The sequence below is a fragment of the Dissoconium aciculare genome, assembly GCF_010015565.1.
Source record: "Dissoconium aciculare CBS 342.82 unplaced genomic scaffold K489scaffold_1, whole genome shotgun sequence".
Lineage (NCBI taxonomy): Eukaryota > Fungi > Ascomycota > Dothideomycetes > Mycosphaerellales > Dissoconiaceae > Dissoconium > Dissoconium aciculare.
Genome location: NW_022984951.1, coordinates 395,479 through 411,072, shown reverse-complemented (window position 1 = coordinate 411,072; position 15,594 = coordinate 395,479). Strand labels below are relative to the sequence as shown.

Here is a 15,594-nt window from a genome sequence, read left to right as displayed (position 1 = left end):
AGCGAACAGACACGCGCGGGTCTTCCCGAATTGATCATTTTCCGGCAAAGGGAGCAAGACGAGCCTCTATGGTCGACCGGCTGTGCTGGTGGGAAAGTTGGAAGAATTCGCGGGATAACCTCGCGGAATCGATTAACCTTGGAAGGACAATGTTCTGCTCCTACGAGGATGCAAATCGTCACCATTTACGTCGACGGCAGGAGGGTGTGCATGTACCATGGCGTGGGACTGAGCAAAATCGAATTCGCCCCCGCTCATCGGTGACTCGGCCTTCGATGATCTTGTGCGCGTGAACGGAAGGTATTTCTAAAGTGGATACCAAATTCTCCCCAGCAAGGATTTGTGTAAGTCGAGATCGTCAGGCGCTGTGATGCCAACATCGAGACCAAGAGTAATGATAACCACCAAAGAGGAGATGCCATAATTCGCGGCTGCTCGGCAAGTATTTGCAGTGCAGCTCGCAGGCGTGGATACACCAATCGGTCAATCAGGCATGAAATGGTTGGTCCTTCGAAGCGGTGGAGCCATTTTCAATGTACGTATGGAACCCCACCAACTTGAGGCGGCAAGCAGGCATGAACAAATGATGACAGTATGGTAAGGACCGCGCCGCCTACAAAACGGCTACGTTGACCTTCAGGAAGTGTACACTACGTAAGATGTCCCTGATGCAGTAGTCAATGCACTCTGGAGTTACTACCAAAATCGTATAAGCAGGGCCGGAAAGTTTGAGCTCGTTGGATAGAGTGATTCATGGATACTGAGGAGTGTGCTGCATGATGTTGACTCCCAGGTTGGCAACATGGTGGTAACGGCTGACAAGGACGGCGATCCGTTGATGCTGTAATGAGACAGACCTGGGCTGGCCTATTACATACCAAGGCCGTCTGCATGAGTCTCCCGTTTACCGCAGCTCTAGGTAGGCATCTAACAATATCACGGCATCAATATAATATTTTGGAAGCCCTAGCCGCTTGGCTTCGGGGCGGAATGGCGATGTACCAACTGGAATGTGGCGTGCGCGGAATAGTGGTCTCCGACATTTTCGCAGTGAAGAGATGGGCCTGGTTCTTCCCGAATCAAACCATGACGGTGCAGCTTCACTTCCCGGACCTCCTTGAAGTCAGAATCATCCCAGCATACAACAAGATGAGTTGTCCAAGCGCCGAGCTCACCACCCATGTGACGTGACAGTCAACAGCAGCCCATTGCACTCCGAGCGTGTGATGGGCTTTATCCGCCTCATCCCAACAACTATTTGGGACACAGTATCACAGCACTTCATGTGTGCACGGGATGATGCCGCGTGCAAGGATTTTCATTGAGATCAATATTGCACGACAATCGCAGTGAGAGCGCGACGCCAAATAATCACTCATTTGTCGATTCGCGTGGGCTGTACAATCTACTTGGCTCGTGATGTGAAGTATTTGGGGAAATCTGGCCGGCGCGCCGGAGTGGAGTAGTCCAACCCAAGACTGTGCATCCTGTTGTCGGGAACAATCAAGTGAAAGGGGATACAGAGTTCGAACGGTATACAATAGTGTACGAGAGTAGTCCAGAGCACAGTACGGACGCGCATCTCCACATTTGTATCGCTGAAGCCTCCAATCACATGATTAGTCGACACGCCGCGTCGTGATCGGAAAATTTGAATGAGCAGCCCCCAGGAGCATTCCATGGATGCTGTGCATGAAAGATAGTGTGGGCACCTCGATACGGGACCATAGGTACCCCGTCGTCCGGGAACTTGCAGGATTCCAGCGTCAAATCCCCGGAGGCTTGGCCGTTACAGTGCTGGACTTTGTCGGCGCGATGCAGGAGAGCGAGGACGGCAAGCTTGCACGCCTCGTTTCGTTCTCGTACCGCTGCAGCAGAGTTCGTCCCGTGACATGCAGACTCGTGGTCCATCGGACCCGGGTTTGGGCCCCAGACCTCGTCAGGATCGGCACCTCACCAGTATGCTGAGTCACTCACAGATCGAGTAAACTAATTCATGGCTCTTACGGCCTGCCTGGCTGGTAATTACCCCGTCCCCTCCAAACTGTTCAGATCACAGCAGACGCGAGGCTCGTGCACGGGTGTTCATTCCAGAGGATCACGAGCTCTTAGTCAATTATCTGGGTCGCGCGGTCAGACCACGGAGACATCGGCATAAGTCTGCGGTATGCGATATTGACTTCTTGCTCGTGTGGTTGACATCCATGGTGGTGCACAGTCCGGTGGGAAGTCGGTGTTTGCCCAGGTGAACACCCATGCTGTAAGTTGAACCTGGAGCCACTCCAGCAGCACGGGAGGGTGTATGAACTTCTCACAGACGTGCGCCTTGATGCAGGGTTTATCCGATCGATCAGAGAGAAACGCGGCCCTCCCGCCGACCGAATGGTCATCATCACTTGATAAAACGACACTAGTGTCGGGATAGCCGGCCGCCTGCGCGTATCTATCAAGGCGGCGGTGTGTTTGCCGAGAAGATTGAATTGTTACAAGCTGACAGCGTTTCGATCAGCCAGGAGACAACCAATTCAGGACGAGTGAAGATGGGAGATTCAGATGAATGGTGCAGAACGGCCACGCAGAGACAGAAACTGTGTGCCTCCGCCACCACTTCAGAGCTGATCGCGCCGGTCATCATGTTGGATCTAGGCGCGAGGGATAGTGGATGAAATGGCACGGATCAACAGGTTTCATCATATGTATCCAATCGACATGCTGACAGGTGATGGTGACACATCCGGGTCAGGGTAACGACAAGTCTCAGCATCCCAAGCTCGTCTCTCATGAAAAGCGACATGCAATCGAGTACTACGTAGGTACATGTACAACGCCAAAAGCAATGTTGCAGAGTTCGTCACTCTGGCTCAGCTCAACAAGATGGACCGTATGGCTTGGCGTAAGACGGCTAGCAAGACGAACACTACACACACCTGCGGCAGCGTAATGTGCCTCGGACACAGGTTCACATCGGCAACATGGTCTGCTGCCGTCCGCGGGCGGCACAGCTATTGTGTTCTTCCCAGGGAAATGGTGCATGTATGCCATGACTGTGTCGTAACACGCTTTCATTCTCGTTCCCTCACAGTAAGGATCATCAGTTGGAATTTCACTAGTGCCAATTCGTTCGGGATGGCTGACGTGTACGATCTTCCATTTCATTGTACATCAGGAATTCAACGTTACTCACACAGGGGATTGGCACACACAATCAGAAAGCTCTCCTGCATCCATATTATAACAACAATGGTTCCGACAGCGTTTGTGCTAGGAAATGCGTCGTCGATGGATGAAGCAATTAGCGTGACGTCCTCGCTTATCGTTGACGGGTCAACGTAAGCAATGTACAAGACTTGAGCGACACCTGTCGGCATGATGTTATCAACACCTAACTTTTAGGAAACTCCGCTCGGCTCCGCTTTGAAACATGATTTATCAAATGATATATCTCAGGCCGGGCTTTGAGAAAACATGTCAACCTGACCTGCGAACAGATCTGTGGTGTCCAGTCGCTACATTGTACTACAGATGCACTAGACACCATCAGAAGTCTCCAGCACACCTAGGCAAGGTATGCGCTTACCATTTCCGATATTACATCATCATCACAATGTGACGAACCTTGTGCAATGACGCCGCAGGCTTGGAGTCACAACGCGGTGGGAGAAAAAAAAAAGCCCAGTGTCTCGCTTATCTTACACATTCATCACGCTATGCAGGCCAGAGCAACACTAAGGAGTGACAGAGTTCAAAACTCGAGCAGGGGAGTCTGAACGCACGCTGCATCTCAAAGTCGGATGCGCCATCCTCGAAATCATCATGCGGGTGGAATGGAAGAAGCTGATCTCCACGCTAACAAAGCATGCATTCCAAGGTTGAATGGTGTCTACATAGTATCTACCGCCCTCTGGCTCTGGCAGCGTCACGCCGAGCGAAGAATGCCTACCCGGGTAAGTACGGTGCCAGAGTGGGATCATCGGTCATCAGCGCCCCATCGTGCCGTACAGTAGTTATAATTTGGTTCCAGTAACATCATTGGCGGAGTGCATGCCTCATGCTCCTACTATACTAATGACAGGCTGAAGGATCTATCATCTGTCGATGGATTGCAACTCAGCCGAATACACAGCAAACGCTGCGCTGTGGGTGTTACGCTTTCCGGATCCATGCACACCTGACGGATCTCGTTCGGCCGTGCTGCGGGATGTCAAGGCACAGAAGTGAGAAACTTGTCGCATCCACAGCAGCTTTCATGTCCGCCGCCGCCTCGAAACGTCCGCGCCAGTGCTAATTATTGAGATCGTCCACGGTATAGAGCATGGAAGGCCGAGAAACCTCCCAGGCTAGGTTCTTTGCTTCCTGGCACAAGAGCAGGGACGTGATTGACGCTGCATCGTGCAAACCGATATGCATCAGCGGCTCCGCATCACGATGGACTTTTCTTGATACATCGATGAGCAGAGCGGTTGGTAGAAATTCTACAATACATGGATGCGTGATGCATAGCGTGTTGTCTCGACGTCCACGATCACACAAGCGTCTAGGTGGCACCGAGCGGTACGGGTTTGTGGAATTCCACTGATGATTCGCGCTCTTTGCGTGCCCTCGGCGCGCCACCTTTGCACGCCGTCCCAGCTTCCCCCCTTTGCTTCTAATCCGTCACCGCATCATCACGGGTCACGACCGCCCACTGGGCACTGCGTCGTATTCTATCCGGGGCTGCGCACTGCTGCGCACTATTCGTCCAACAGCGGTGCGGCAAGGCCGCAGGTCCATGCCGTTACGCTCGTCTCATATGGATATCCCTTCCTGCGTGGGTATCCCGTTGGCCGTGACCAATGTTTGAGGTACACTCGGTCACGGCTCACGCATAGTCTGGAAGGGGAGCGGCGGGAAAGCTTGAGCCCAACCAGCCAGTCAGCCGGCCTACAGCTCTCCGTTGGTAAAATCCAAGTCCACCTGGGCGACAGTTGAAGCCTGCACTGCGCAGCGACCGGGGCCGCCGTAGCAGCCAGCCAGCCCTCGAGCCCCACGACATGCGTCCATCCACCAATCTAGCTTTCGGCCCTGTGCTGTGTGCTATGTGCATGTACAGTGTAGTCCGCCCACCCGACACCAAGTACATGCTCTCTTTGTGCATGTCGTGATGTCCTAGATCACCGTTCCAGGCGTCTTAGTCCGTGGGCGGACGAATCATGGGTCCCTTGGAACTCAGGCTGGGTCCTTTTGCACCCGCCATGCTCGCCTTCGCTTCTCCTCCCCCTAATCTCCTCGCCATGGTCCACCTGCAGGTTGTGCAGACTGGAATTTGACCGATGGCAAATCACGCTCGCGGCAACATGTCTGCCTGCCCGGAGAGTTGTGTGCGAAGATGATCTTGATCGCTTGCCATTCCACCTTGCACTGCATCATTGCAACCTCTCGCAAGCTTGGGCCTGAAGGGTCAGGGTCACACTCCGACCATCGGCGCAATGCATCTAATGAGCCAAAACGAAAGCCGCCGTCTTCTGTACGGCCTTCCAACGCTTGCAGCGTCCCGCAAGCACGATGTGCAGCGATAGGGTTCGGCGACCGCAAACGCCGCAACTGCTGATCACACCAGAGACAAATAACGTCTGTGAAGCGAGGCCACTGTTCCGGAAGGGACGGCGCTATCGACAAATAACTCGATACCGGCAAAACAGGGCGTTGAGGATTTGGCTTCGATTCGCAAGTCTCAGCATACTGTAATAATTGTTTTTCCATGTCGTGCTACTGGTTGACGAAGGTTTCCGACCGAGAGCTGACCTCCTCCAAGGTTGTGCCTTGTAAATTGTCGTCCGCCATAGATTGCCCGTTGATTACGACTGTCGCCCGATCACTCAATCTCGGCAGAACAAGTCTTCGTCTCCACCAGTACATGCTATGAGGGCTAGAGACACTGGTTCACAAGCACAGCAAGGTAGCGCTCTCGGGTCCATGGATGGGATCGATCACATTGCACCGGCTGGCGCTCCCTGATTCGTACACGGAAGGCGTGAAAGGCCAGGCTGGTGAGTTCAAGGGTGGCCGAAGGCTGTGCGCGCGTCGCCGTTATGATGATCGATGGCGGTATAGTCCCGTGCCGCGTCTTCCTGTAGACCTAGGTACAGTAGTCAGTCATGGTCCGTAACAGCCCTTCTCGGGGGTACCGTTTTCCACACTCTGCGCAACCAAGTAGTCCATCATCATCAATGCTTTTCCGGATGACTCGCGCGTTTGCACTACCATCTCCCCTCCCCCCCCAAAACCCAAATGTGAGCACCACACATCTGCGCATGCACACACGCCCACGCACACACACATGCGCGCGCGACCACACATACAAGGTTGCACACTGTCCACTGCCAACTGCCACTGCCACTAAATAAAACTCTACCCACATGTCCACCACCGTCGGCTGGGGGCCAGCTCCGCATTTGAAAATTGAAATCCCATGTCGACGTCCTCGTTCGGTGCGATCAACCGGGGCAATCCTCCTTCTCGGTGGTCGTGGTGTCGTCCGCGCAGTTCCACCGTCCACTGACGCACGGCCTCTCTCCCTCTCATACCACACTGCCCGCATGCCTGCACGTCTGAGAGTGTATCTCCCTAGTACTAATACTGAGTGTGTGGATGAGAACGTCTGTGTGTGAGCAGAACGAGAACGTTTGTGTGTGTGTGCGCGTAGCACTATACACACACACGACCGGAGGGATGATGATGGCGGTTACGATGGTAGTGGTGGCTGTCGGTTTGTCTCCTTGCATGCCCGAACAACGATGAATTTAATCCAGTGCCAGTCTCATCCATGCCTTCGCTAGTTCAAACCTACAGTACGGTTGAACACCGTAGAAATCCTGCACACACTCTCCGTCGCCATTACACGCATCTTCTCACACACTCACACACTCACACACAGGTCGTTCCCTTCCAACCTTTCTAAAAATCGACATGGTACAGGTAATGACACGGCGTCGACGGCGTGGGCCTCTTGTTCGCTGTTTCATTGCCTAGTCGTCCTCTCCCCTCTTGAGACGTCCTGCCACGGTTGCCTCCACCAAGATCCACACTGCACGCCCGCACCTTCATCACTCGCACGCACCTTGCGGCATCGACACACACACGCATACACACACGTTATCCTTCCTTCTCCAGCGTCACCATCGCGCGTGGTCACACCTACACCATTTGCCTCTTGATGAACCCCTGCAATAGCAATAAGGGAAAAAATGACCAACGGGGCGGTGATGGATGGTGCTTGAGTCTGTCTGTTAGCCCTACCTATCCTTGGAAGCATCGTTAGTGACCATCATCTTCATCACTGCAAGAAATAATCAATCTTCATTCTACTTGCCGGCTCGTGACGCAACTTCACTTGGTCGTTCCATCGTCTTTGACCTTCCACAAACACGTCCCTTTGCTTCCACTCAATCGATGCTTCCGGAACGACATTCGTATGCACTCATGTCCGATTTGTACCTGCTCGAATCCCTCAGTTTGAAGTTCCTTTCATGACGACCACTTCTTCGCCAACGCCTTGCATGAATGTCGACTCATCAACTCGCCCTCGACCTTCCTGTTGGTCTAGAGTACTGCCTATCGATCGTTCAACCCGACAGGTCGACCACTTTCACGCTCCGTACAGTGTCTATCAACCTCACCTTCGATTTGCAAGACCTTTGACTCCACCGCCAGAGATGAATGCCATCCAGACATATCCACATCTCGATCACTTTCGAGAAGGGCATGGCCATCGTTTCAACGATCACGTGTGTGATCCAACGCTCCACAAGTCGACAACTGTACCTCCAGTTGCCTTATCCCAAATCGATCAACATCCAGTTGCTTCAAGCACAACTCAGAGGCAACCCTCGCCTACCGGGGCGATAGTGAGGGCCAGCACCGTTGTCAGCAGTTTGGGCCATCATTTACAAGGAGTAACTCATGTTCCGGCCGCTTCCTCGAGCTCCCCAACTCCAATGTCAACCGCCTCCCTTGATGACGGTCTTCATGAGCTTGCTGCACAGGTCAGTCGGCATCTTTTCCTCCGAGAGCACAGCGTTGTCATACTGACAGCTTCCAGATCACATGCTTGTTTTGGTTTGAGTCGTTTGATGTCCTGGAAGCCGTCGAAACCTCCCCAGATGGCTACGTTCTTCAGCGGCCGCTCTCATCCGATGCCAGGCCTACACTAGAATTCCGCAAATGGGTGTCTCACGTCCTATCGACCACTCGCGTCGCTGACAATGTGATCTTACTTGCCCTGCTCTTCATCTTTCGTTTGAAGAAACACAATCCAAAAGTTCGAGGGAAGTCTGGAAGTGAGTATCGATTACTGACAGTAGCTCTGATGCTTGGCAACAAGTTTCTGGACGACAACACTTACACCAACAAAACTTGGGCTGAGGTGACCTGCATCAGAGTCGAGGAGGTCCATATCATGGAGGTCGAATTTCTCAGCAATATGCAGTACTGTCTGTCCACATCAGAGTCGCAGTGGAATCAATGGCGATCTCTACTGTCCAAATTCAACGTTTTCTACAATAGAGCAAGCAGGCCGCCGCCTGTGTATGCACCAGGCCTTGCCGTGAGCTCGACAATGCTTCTGCCGCGCCCACTACCCTCGCCACCAGTATCCAACAACGCATCACCTCCGTCCGCGTCATTGACGACGCTTCACGCGGCAGCAGGGCATGGGCCACTGTCCATTTATGGACCTACACCGGCTCACTCGCCACTGAACACGGCGAACGATGTCAATGCATACCTCGGTCCCAATCGATCTCGGAAGCGAAGCATTGATGAAGCAGCATACGAGCCTCCAGCCAAAAGGCTCCCAACTGGAGTGTCCAAATACACGTCGCCTCAAAGACACCACAACTCGGGTCCACCATTTGCATCGGTCCAGCCAGTCCCGCGCCTTGCACTCCCGGTTCCGCCATCGGCGAATTGTCCAGCTCCACTCCTGCCTCATCACAATCAACAATATTTGCCATCTCTCCATGCGCCCGTCAGAGCTTTGACAGCTGCCGAGCAAGCCACAATTAGCCACAACCAAGCTACCATGCTACCCGTTGCTACTGCGCCGTCTAGCCAGATTCCGTCGGGATCGATTACCCATGTACAGAACAAGTTCCACACGCCTATTTCATATCCCACCAATATCGCATCGCCGAACCCTTCCATGGTTCCGGTGAACACGACGACATACCAATCATCGCAGGTCTCACCATCGTACTTCTTACGGCAGCGAACTTCACCATACAGGCCAGTGCATCGTGTGTCAACGCTGCTTCACCCACCTCCTTCAGCTGCTCTACAGGGTCGGCCGAGCAATATCGATCTCAACCGGATGCAGTATCAGCCGCTCGGCCAGCCAGTCCAGCACACGGGTCGTCTACCTTACCTCGCCCAGAACCAATGGCTGGATGGCACGCATCCTCAAGACATGACGCCTGTACATCGTTGGCCCGGCTTCAACAATGCTCAACAGATGCCTGCCAAGAAGCAGTAATGGCTCCTGCCGATGGCACGTTTCTGTTTACAGCTTACGGGCATTTCTTTCCTCTTCGGCTTGTGCAGAGCACACTGCAGTTGCCTCATCTACATATAACGAATTTTGTTTCCGTCTTCGGTTCACTAAGGACATCTGCGCGAGATCACAGCAGTGGACTTTCATGGATCGTTGCCTTTGCGGGCCGCTTTGAGGCTTCGACGTCGGCAGCGGTTTGCTTTGACAGTAAAATAATTGCGCATTTCCTGCATCAGCATAGCATAGCATAGCATCGCGGCATCATGAGGAGTTTGGGTTTCGCATGATTATCAGTTTTGGGAGAAAGTTATTCCGGAGGCCTGCATGAAGTCCCGGCCTGCCTAGGCAATTCAGATATAATCATTTTTCGAAGGATCAAAATGGGTATCCCTGTGTCGGACGAACGTCGTGCGGAGATCAGACAGAAATATTCAGACCACCACAGAAGTGGAAGAACAGCCGTGAAAGCGGTGACCAAGGCTATTGTTATCTTAGTTGATAGAGCCGAGTTCACCTGCATGCCCTCTGCTCGATACTTCAGACAATGACATGTCAGAAAATTGCCATGTGATACCCAACGTGCACTTCCGTTAACATTTTCCAAGCTGGAGGTTGGACGTCACGCACACCTAAGCATGCAGGGATTCATGATGACCAAACAGTCGGAGACACCCGAAAGCTTGGGCCGCGGTTAAGTTTGCAACTTCTTGGTGGATTTCGGAGGGAGCTGGGGAGTGCACGAGCCCCTGAGTGTGAGTGCCGCGTCTTACATCTCGTCACCTCGTCAAGGTTCTTCTTCTGCAAATATGGCAACTACCTGCATGCAACCGAACTGCCCAGGTGTGGCGCGGTGAATGCCCTGCCTCTCTAGGTATGCAACTGCGGTCTTTTGGTTTCAGAATCTGAATTGACCTGCACTGTGGCATTCATCATCCAGCAATGATAGGAGCTTCCGATCCGGTTAGAGTGAAGCCTAATGATTAGAGGCAATAAAGCTGGCGAGGAGCATGGTGATTGGTGCATGCAGATAATGAGAGGCCCGGACGTTCGTTCCACCCAAAGCGTTGCTCCTCACGCCTGATGTCGCATTTGCGCTTTGCCAATTTGGGACGCCCGCTTGACTTCTGTCTCGCAATCTCCGCACTTGCTTTCATTTCTTCGCCCTTGCCCTTGCTCCTACGCGGCGCCTACACCTTCATCGCTCCGCCCTCGCGACAGTGAGGTCAGCTTCTTCCGCCAAACACACGCCCACCGCCCAAGTCTTGTAGCCAGGCGCGCAAGACATCCATTCGCTATCTGCCTGTAATTGTTCGACTTCGACAACGCACTCCTTGGCCAGATCACCGGCTCGCGTCGCACCTGCTTTGCACGATCGCACAATCGCACCACGCGAATCCCACACAACACGACTACATTCAACTCCGCCACCGCAACAGTCGATCCGATCATTGGAGCTGCAAATTCAGTAAAACACAGCTTCATTCATCCCTGGGCAAGGACAGCTGCCTTTCCGACCAACTAGTAATCACCGGCTTGCATTCGCCATCGTCAAACGCACACCATGCGGTTCTCCAGTTCACTCCTCGCGCTCGTGGCGGTATCCTTCTCGGGTACCTCGCTCGCCGCATCGCTTTCCGACTTCCAACCAAGCGTGAACAACCTGCCTGGAAATTGTCAGACAGTATATACTGCCGCAATAAGTGGATGTAGCGGTGCGGATTTCGGAGGGAAATGCAGTCCAGCCTGTATTAAAGGTCTTCAGTCGATGACCTCGTTCGTCCAGATGGCCTGTACTGGCATCAACTTTCAAAATCAGAATCTGATCTCTGTTTTCCTGTCCGGCATGGGACCTGCGAGTCTGTGTCCAAACCTGGGTGCATCTTCTGGCAACAACAGCCCGACTACCACCTCTCAGAAAACAACCACATCTGCTGCAACCACTTCGCCGTCGACAGCAAGCACCGGGAGCACGCAAAGCACGGCATCTACAAATTCGTCAAACCAAACAACTTCCAGCTCGCCAAGCGCAACCAGCACAGCAACAAGCTCGACCAAGACCAGTCCAACGACAACTTCGGCAGGCCAGACCAACGTGCAGACATCTCCGACAGCCTCGCCGCCAGCATCAGCACAATCACAGTGTACCAGCCGTGGTGGCGGTGGCAGTCCGTTCGACATTCAAGGAACCCAGTGCTCATCCGCAAGCAGCCTTACTACCTGGACAGGAACTACCATGCTGCTGGCAGCATTGATTGTCCTGGTCGTACTATGATCGAGAATCACCTTTCTTACGCCTAATAACACCCTGGCCCCTTGCCGCACCTATGCCGATCAACGACTTCTCCGTCGCTCACGAGCAACATTCCGGCTTCACGCCAGCTATACAAGTGCGGAATTATTGAAGATACGCCCCCCTTCTGGATTACTTTTTGTTTTGTCGATGCGCCATTCAGCGTGCGAGGTCGCCGAACCGCGGCCCTCTCTTGTTCTTCTTGTTCCTTATTTGTCGCCTGGCTTTTCTGTGGATTTTGTTCAAAGGCCGTATTTTGTTTATGATGCTTGTCTTTTTTCGGCGAATCAGGTGCTTGGTATGAGATGTTGCTTTGGAATGGAGGACTCGCAAAGACAAAATAGTAGACACGAACGTTCACAAAAGTCCATTCCCGTGTAAAAGATGAGCGTGGTCGTTCGCAGGTGTAGGACGAGTACATTGAGCTCGAAACCTAGATAATCCCCCTCCTTGTGGGAGTCATTGGAAACCGGCGTCAAGGCGTGTAGGTGTTCAGGTGCTCCCCATGATATCTCGCTCCCCGGGCTCCGTGAGCACGTTCATGCTGGCTGCAGACGATCCCCGTTATTGGCACATCAGTGAAAGATCTTGGCACAGGCGACAAAGACACGCCATTCCGGACTTGCAGAGCTTAGCAGAGAAGCATCGGAAGGAAGCGGTGCACGTGCTGAGGGACCTCGTCCATGGGCCTCTGTGAGAAGTGAGAAATGCAAAGTCCATTCAAACCACAGGCGATACACTGCTCTTCTTTAAAGCGCGCGGACGAATATATCCGAGATATGTTATTACATGTTGCAAATCATACATCAGACAATCAGCCCGTATATTAAGCTGCAGCGAATGGAGGGGGGTTGAGATCATCAATGAAGAAGCCTATCGCACCCGGGATATACACATCGTTGGGAATTTGCTCGGCTGCCCTCGGAGGTTTGCGTGGGTGAGTGGGTGAATGGGTGAGCGCCCGGGCGGGTGATTGTAGGCGGGCAACTGTCTTTCCTCTCCGTCCGGCGATTCACGCTGAGAGGGAAGAGAGAGAGAGAGAGAGAGAGAGAGAGAAATGACGCATGGGAAATGTCCATCATCATCATCATCATCATCATCAATCTCTCATCAATTGCACATGAAATACACCTGCAGTGCTGTAATGTACAGCCGGTACATGCCAGAGTTTCGATTTCCCGGCGGATGACAGGTGCCAGACAGCTTGTTCGGCGGCGGTTGGGGGCAGTTTCAAGCTGAGAGGCATAATAAGGCCGCTAGGCAAGAAACACCGCGATAAACTTGCCGCAAAAGCTCAGGCCCCAGTCTCCTTCGGGAGTCGGGCCATACAGCAGCATTATTATTATTATCATCGACAGTCACCACTCCTGCTTTTTCTGAGCTGGCCGTGATTCTACTGTTGAGCGATAGGAACCCACCACATCTAATCCTCGCGGCGTTCTCACGCTCGCATCCATTTCCTTCCCTTCCCTTCTTCCTCGTTCACCCTCTCATCTCCACTCCGAATGGCGTTCTCAATGGCCGCCCGGCCCTCGGTCACCCGAGCTCTCGCTTCAATTGCACCGGCGACCAGCTTCAAGCGCGCCTACACAGTCGCACAACGGCAATCGGCCTTCCAGTCACCCGTCAGGTCCGCCATCAAGTCCTCCCATGAGTCGTCAATCCTCCAACGCCTCAACGCCTCTGGACAATTCCGCCGCGTGCACGCAGAGCTGAGCCCGAAGCCGCCGAAGAAGAAGGCCGGATTCTTCCGATGGCTTCTGCGTCTCACATATCTCGGCGTCATCGGCGGAGTGGTCTACACTGGATATGGCATCTACCAGAACCGCCATCCTATCGAGCAGCAGGCGCCTGATCCGAGCAAGAAGACCCTGGTCGTGCTGGGCACCGGCTGGGGTGCAGTGTCTCTTTTGAAGAATCTCGATACCGAAAACTACAATGTCGTCGTCATCTCCCCGCGCAACTACTTCCTGTTCACTCCTCTCCTGCCTTCATGTACCACTGGCACCATCGAGCATCGCAGCATCATGGAGCCTATCCGCAACTTCTTACGCCACAAGGTCGCCGCTGTCAAGTACTACGAAGCCGAGGTCACCAAGATCGATCATGAGAAAAAGGTGGTGTACATGAGCCCTGATTCAGACTCTGCCGGTCAACTTGGTCAACAGGAACTCGCTTACGATATGCTGGTTGTCGGCGTGGGTGCCGAGAATGCAACTTTCGGTGTCAAGGGCGTACGCGAGCATGGATGCTTTCTGAAGGAGGTCGGCGATGCGCAGAAGATTCGCAAGCGCATCATGGACTGCTGCGAAACTGCCACACTCAAGGACCAATCCCCTGAAGAGGTGAAACGCTTGTTGCACATGGTCGTAGTTGGCGGTGGTCCAACCGGTGTGGAGTTCGCCGGCGAGCTCCAAGACTTCTTCGAGAACGACCTCAAGAAATGGATTCCCGAAATTGCCGATCACTTCCGTGTCACTCTGGTCGAAGCTTTGCCCAACGTCCTGCCCATGTTCTCCAAGAGCTTGATCGAATACACCGAACAGACCTTCAAGGAAGAGACCATTGAGATTCGCAACAAGACCAGCGTGAAGAACGTCACAGAGAAGTACATTGAGGCCGAATACACCGATGCGAACGGACAGAAGCAAGTCGAGAAGATCCCGTACGGCCTTCTCGTTTGGGCCACTGGAAACGCCGTCCGCCCGGTAGTCAAGGATCTCATGTCACAAATTCCCGCCCAGAAGGATTCCCGTCGTGGCTTAGCTGTCAACGAATATCTTGTGGTTAAGGGCACCGACAACATCTGGGCCGTTGGTGACTGCGCTGTTGCTAACTACGCTCCAACTGCTCAAGTCGCAAGTCAAGAAGGAGCCTTCCTGGCCCGGTTATTCGGACAGATGGCAAGGACGGAAGAACTCGAGTCGCGTTTGGCGCTCCTCTCCGAGGAGCAGAGCCGCGCGGCCAAGAAGGAGGACCGTGACGAAATTCTTCGTGAGATCAAGGAGCTGCAGCGCCGCTTCCGTCGCGTCAAGCAGATGGGTCCCTTCGAATACTCGCACCAGGGCTCTCTGGCCTACATTGGCAGCGAGAAGGCCGTTGCCGACATCTCCTGGCTCACCGGTAACTTGGCCAGTGGTGGTCAATTGACATACCTGTTCTGGCGGTCTGCCTACCTGAGCATGTGCTTCAGCAGTAAGTGAAATCCGTGAACACCAGCAGTTTCGCTGCGCAATATCTACATGCTAACTCTTCTCCCTCCTTTTAGCGCGCAACCGAATCCTCGTCATCATGGACTGGACCAAGTCATACCTGTTCGGTCGTGATGTCTCACGGGAATAGATGTGACGCTCCTTGTGGCGGAAAGCCTCCGAAGCGCCATATCCAATGCTAGACTTCTTTCTCTTCTTGGCCTCCCAGCACAAGCCCGTTCCGCAGCCTGATTTGCGCTGGAGGTGTGCGACCGATGCAAGGCTCTGTATTTTGATATAGATTATGATACTTCTTCCCGGCTCGCATGCATCGTCGGACCTGAGCACAGACGACTTCCAATGGTCGCGGTGGGATTGCTGGATATCTAGAGGAGTGGCTGCGCTTCTTGCGCGCGCGCGTTAGCGATAGATAGAATGGTATTCAATATGTTCTAATGAACTGCCCTGCCTATGTGTTGACATGTGTTATTCCTGATCTGCACCCAGTTGTCTCGCAATAGAGACGGACGACCTTCATTGGAGTCCAACGCACGCACTTGTTCTACGTTTATGCTGAACAATGAAAA

The 15,594-nt window shown here is 53.3% G+C and overlaps 4 protein-coding genes across 4 annotated transcripts; 3 read left to right on the top strand and 1 right to left on the bottom strand.

The window, feature by feature from the left end:
• Positions 1 to 5,112: 5,112 nt before the first annotated feature.
• K489DRAFT_3860 (uncharacterized protein) lies at positions 5,113 to 5,848 on the bottom strand. The gene has a single exon (XM_033606187.1). The coding sequence runs from the start codon at positions 5,737 to 5,739 to the stop codon at positions 5,257 to 5,259; it is 483 nt and encodes a 160-aa protein (XP_033464039.1). The 5' UTR covers positions 5,740 to 5,848; the 3' UTR covers positions 5,113 to 5,256.
• Positions 5,849 to 8,074: 2,226 nt separating this feature from the next.
• On the top strand, positions 8,075 to 9,508 carry K489DRAFT_311387 (uncharacterized protein; the record flags this gene model as incomplete). Its single annotated transcript, XM_033600774.1, has 1 exon — positions 8,075 to 9,508. A coding segment is annotated over one exon (1,434 nt), but the record flags the coding sequence as incomplete, so codon positions are not given.
• Positions 9,509 to 10,883: 1,375 nt separating this feature from the next.
• On the top strand, positions 10,884 to 11,809 carry K489DRAFT_3787 (uncharacterized protein). Its single transcript, XM_033604461.1, has one exon. The coding sequence runs from the start codon at positions 11,088 to 11,090 to the stop codon at positions 11,796 to 11,798; it is 711 nt and encodes a 236-aa protein (XP_033464037.1). The 5' UTR covers positions 10,884 to 11,087; the 3' UTR covers positions 11,799 to 11,809.
• Positions 11,810 to 13,043: 1,234 nt separating this feature from the next.
• K489DRAFT_375080 (external NADH-ubiquinone oxidoreductase 1 mitochondrial precursor) lies at positions 13,044 to 15,476 on the top strand. Its single transcript, XM_033603610.1, has 2 exons — positions 13,044 to 15,011; positions 15,085 to 15,476. The coding sequence occupies exons 1-2, from the start codon at positions 13,334 to 13,336 to the stop codon at positions 15,156 to 15,158; spliced, it is 1,752 nt and encodes a 583-aa protein (XP_033464036.1). The 5' UTR covers positions 13,044 to 13,333; the 3' UTR covers positions 15,159 to 15,476.
• The last annotated feature ends 118 nt before the right edge of the window (positions 15,477 to 15,594 follow it).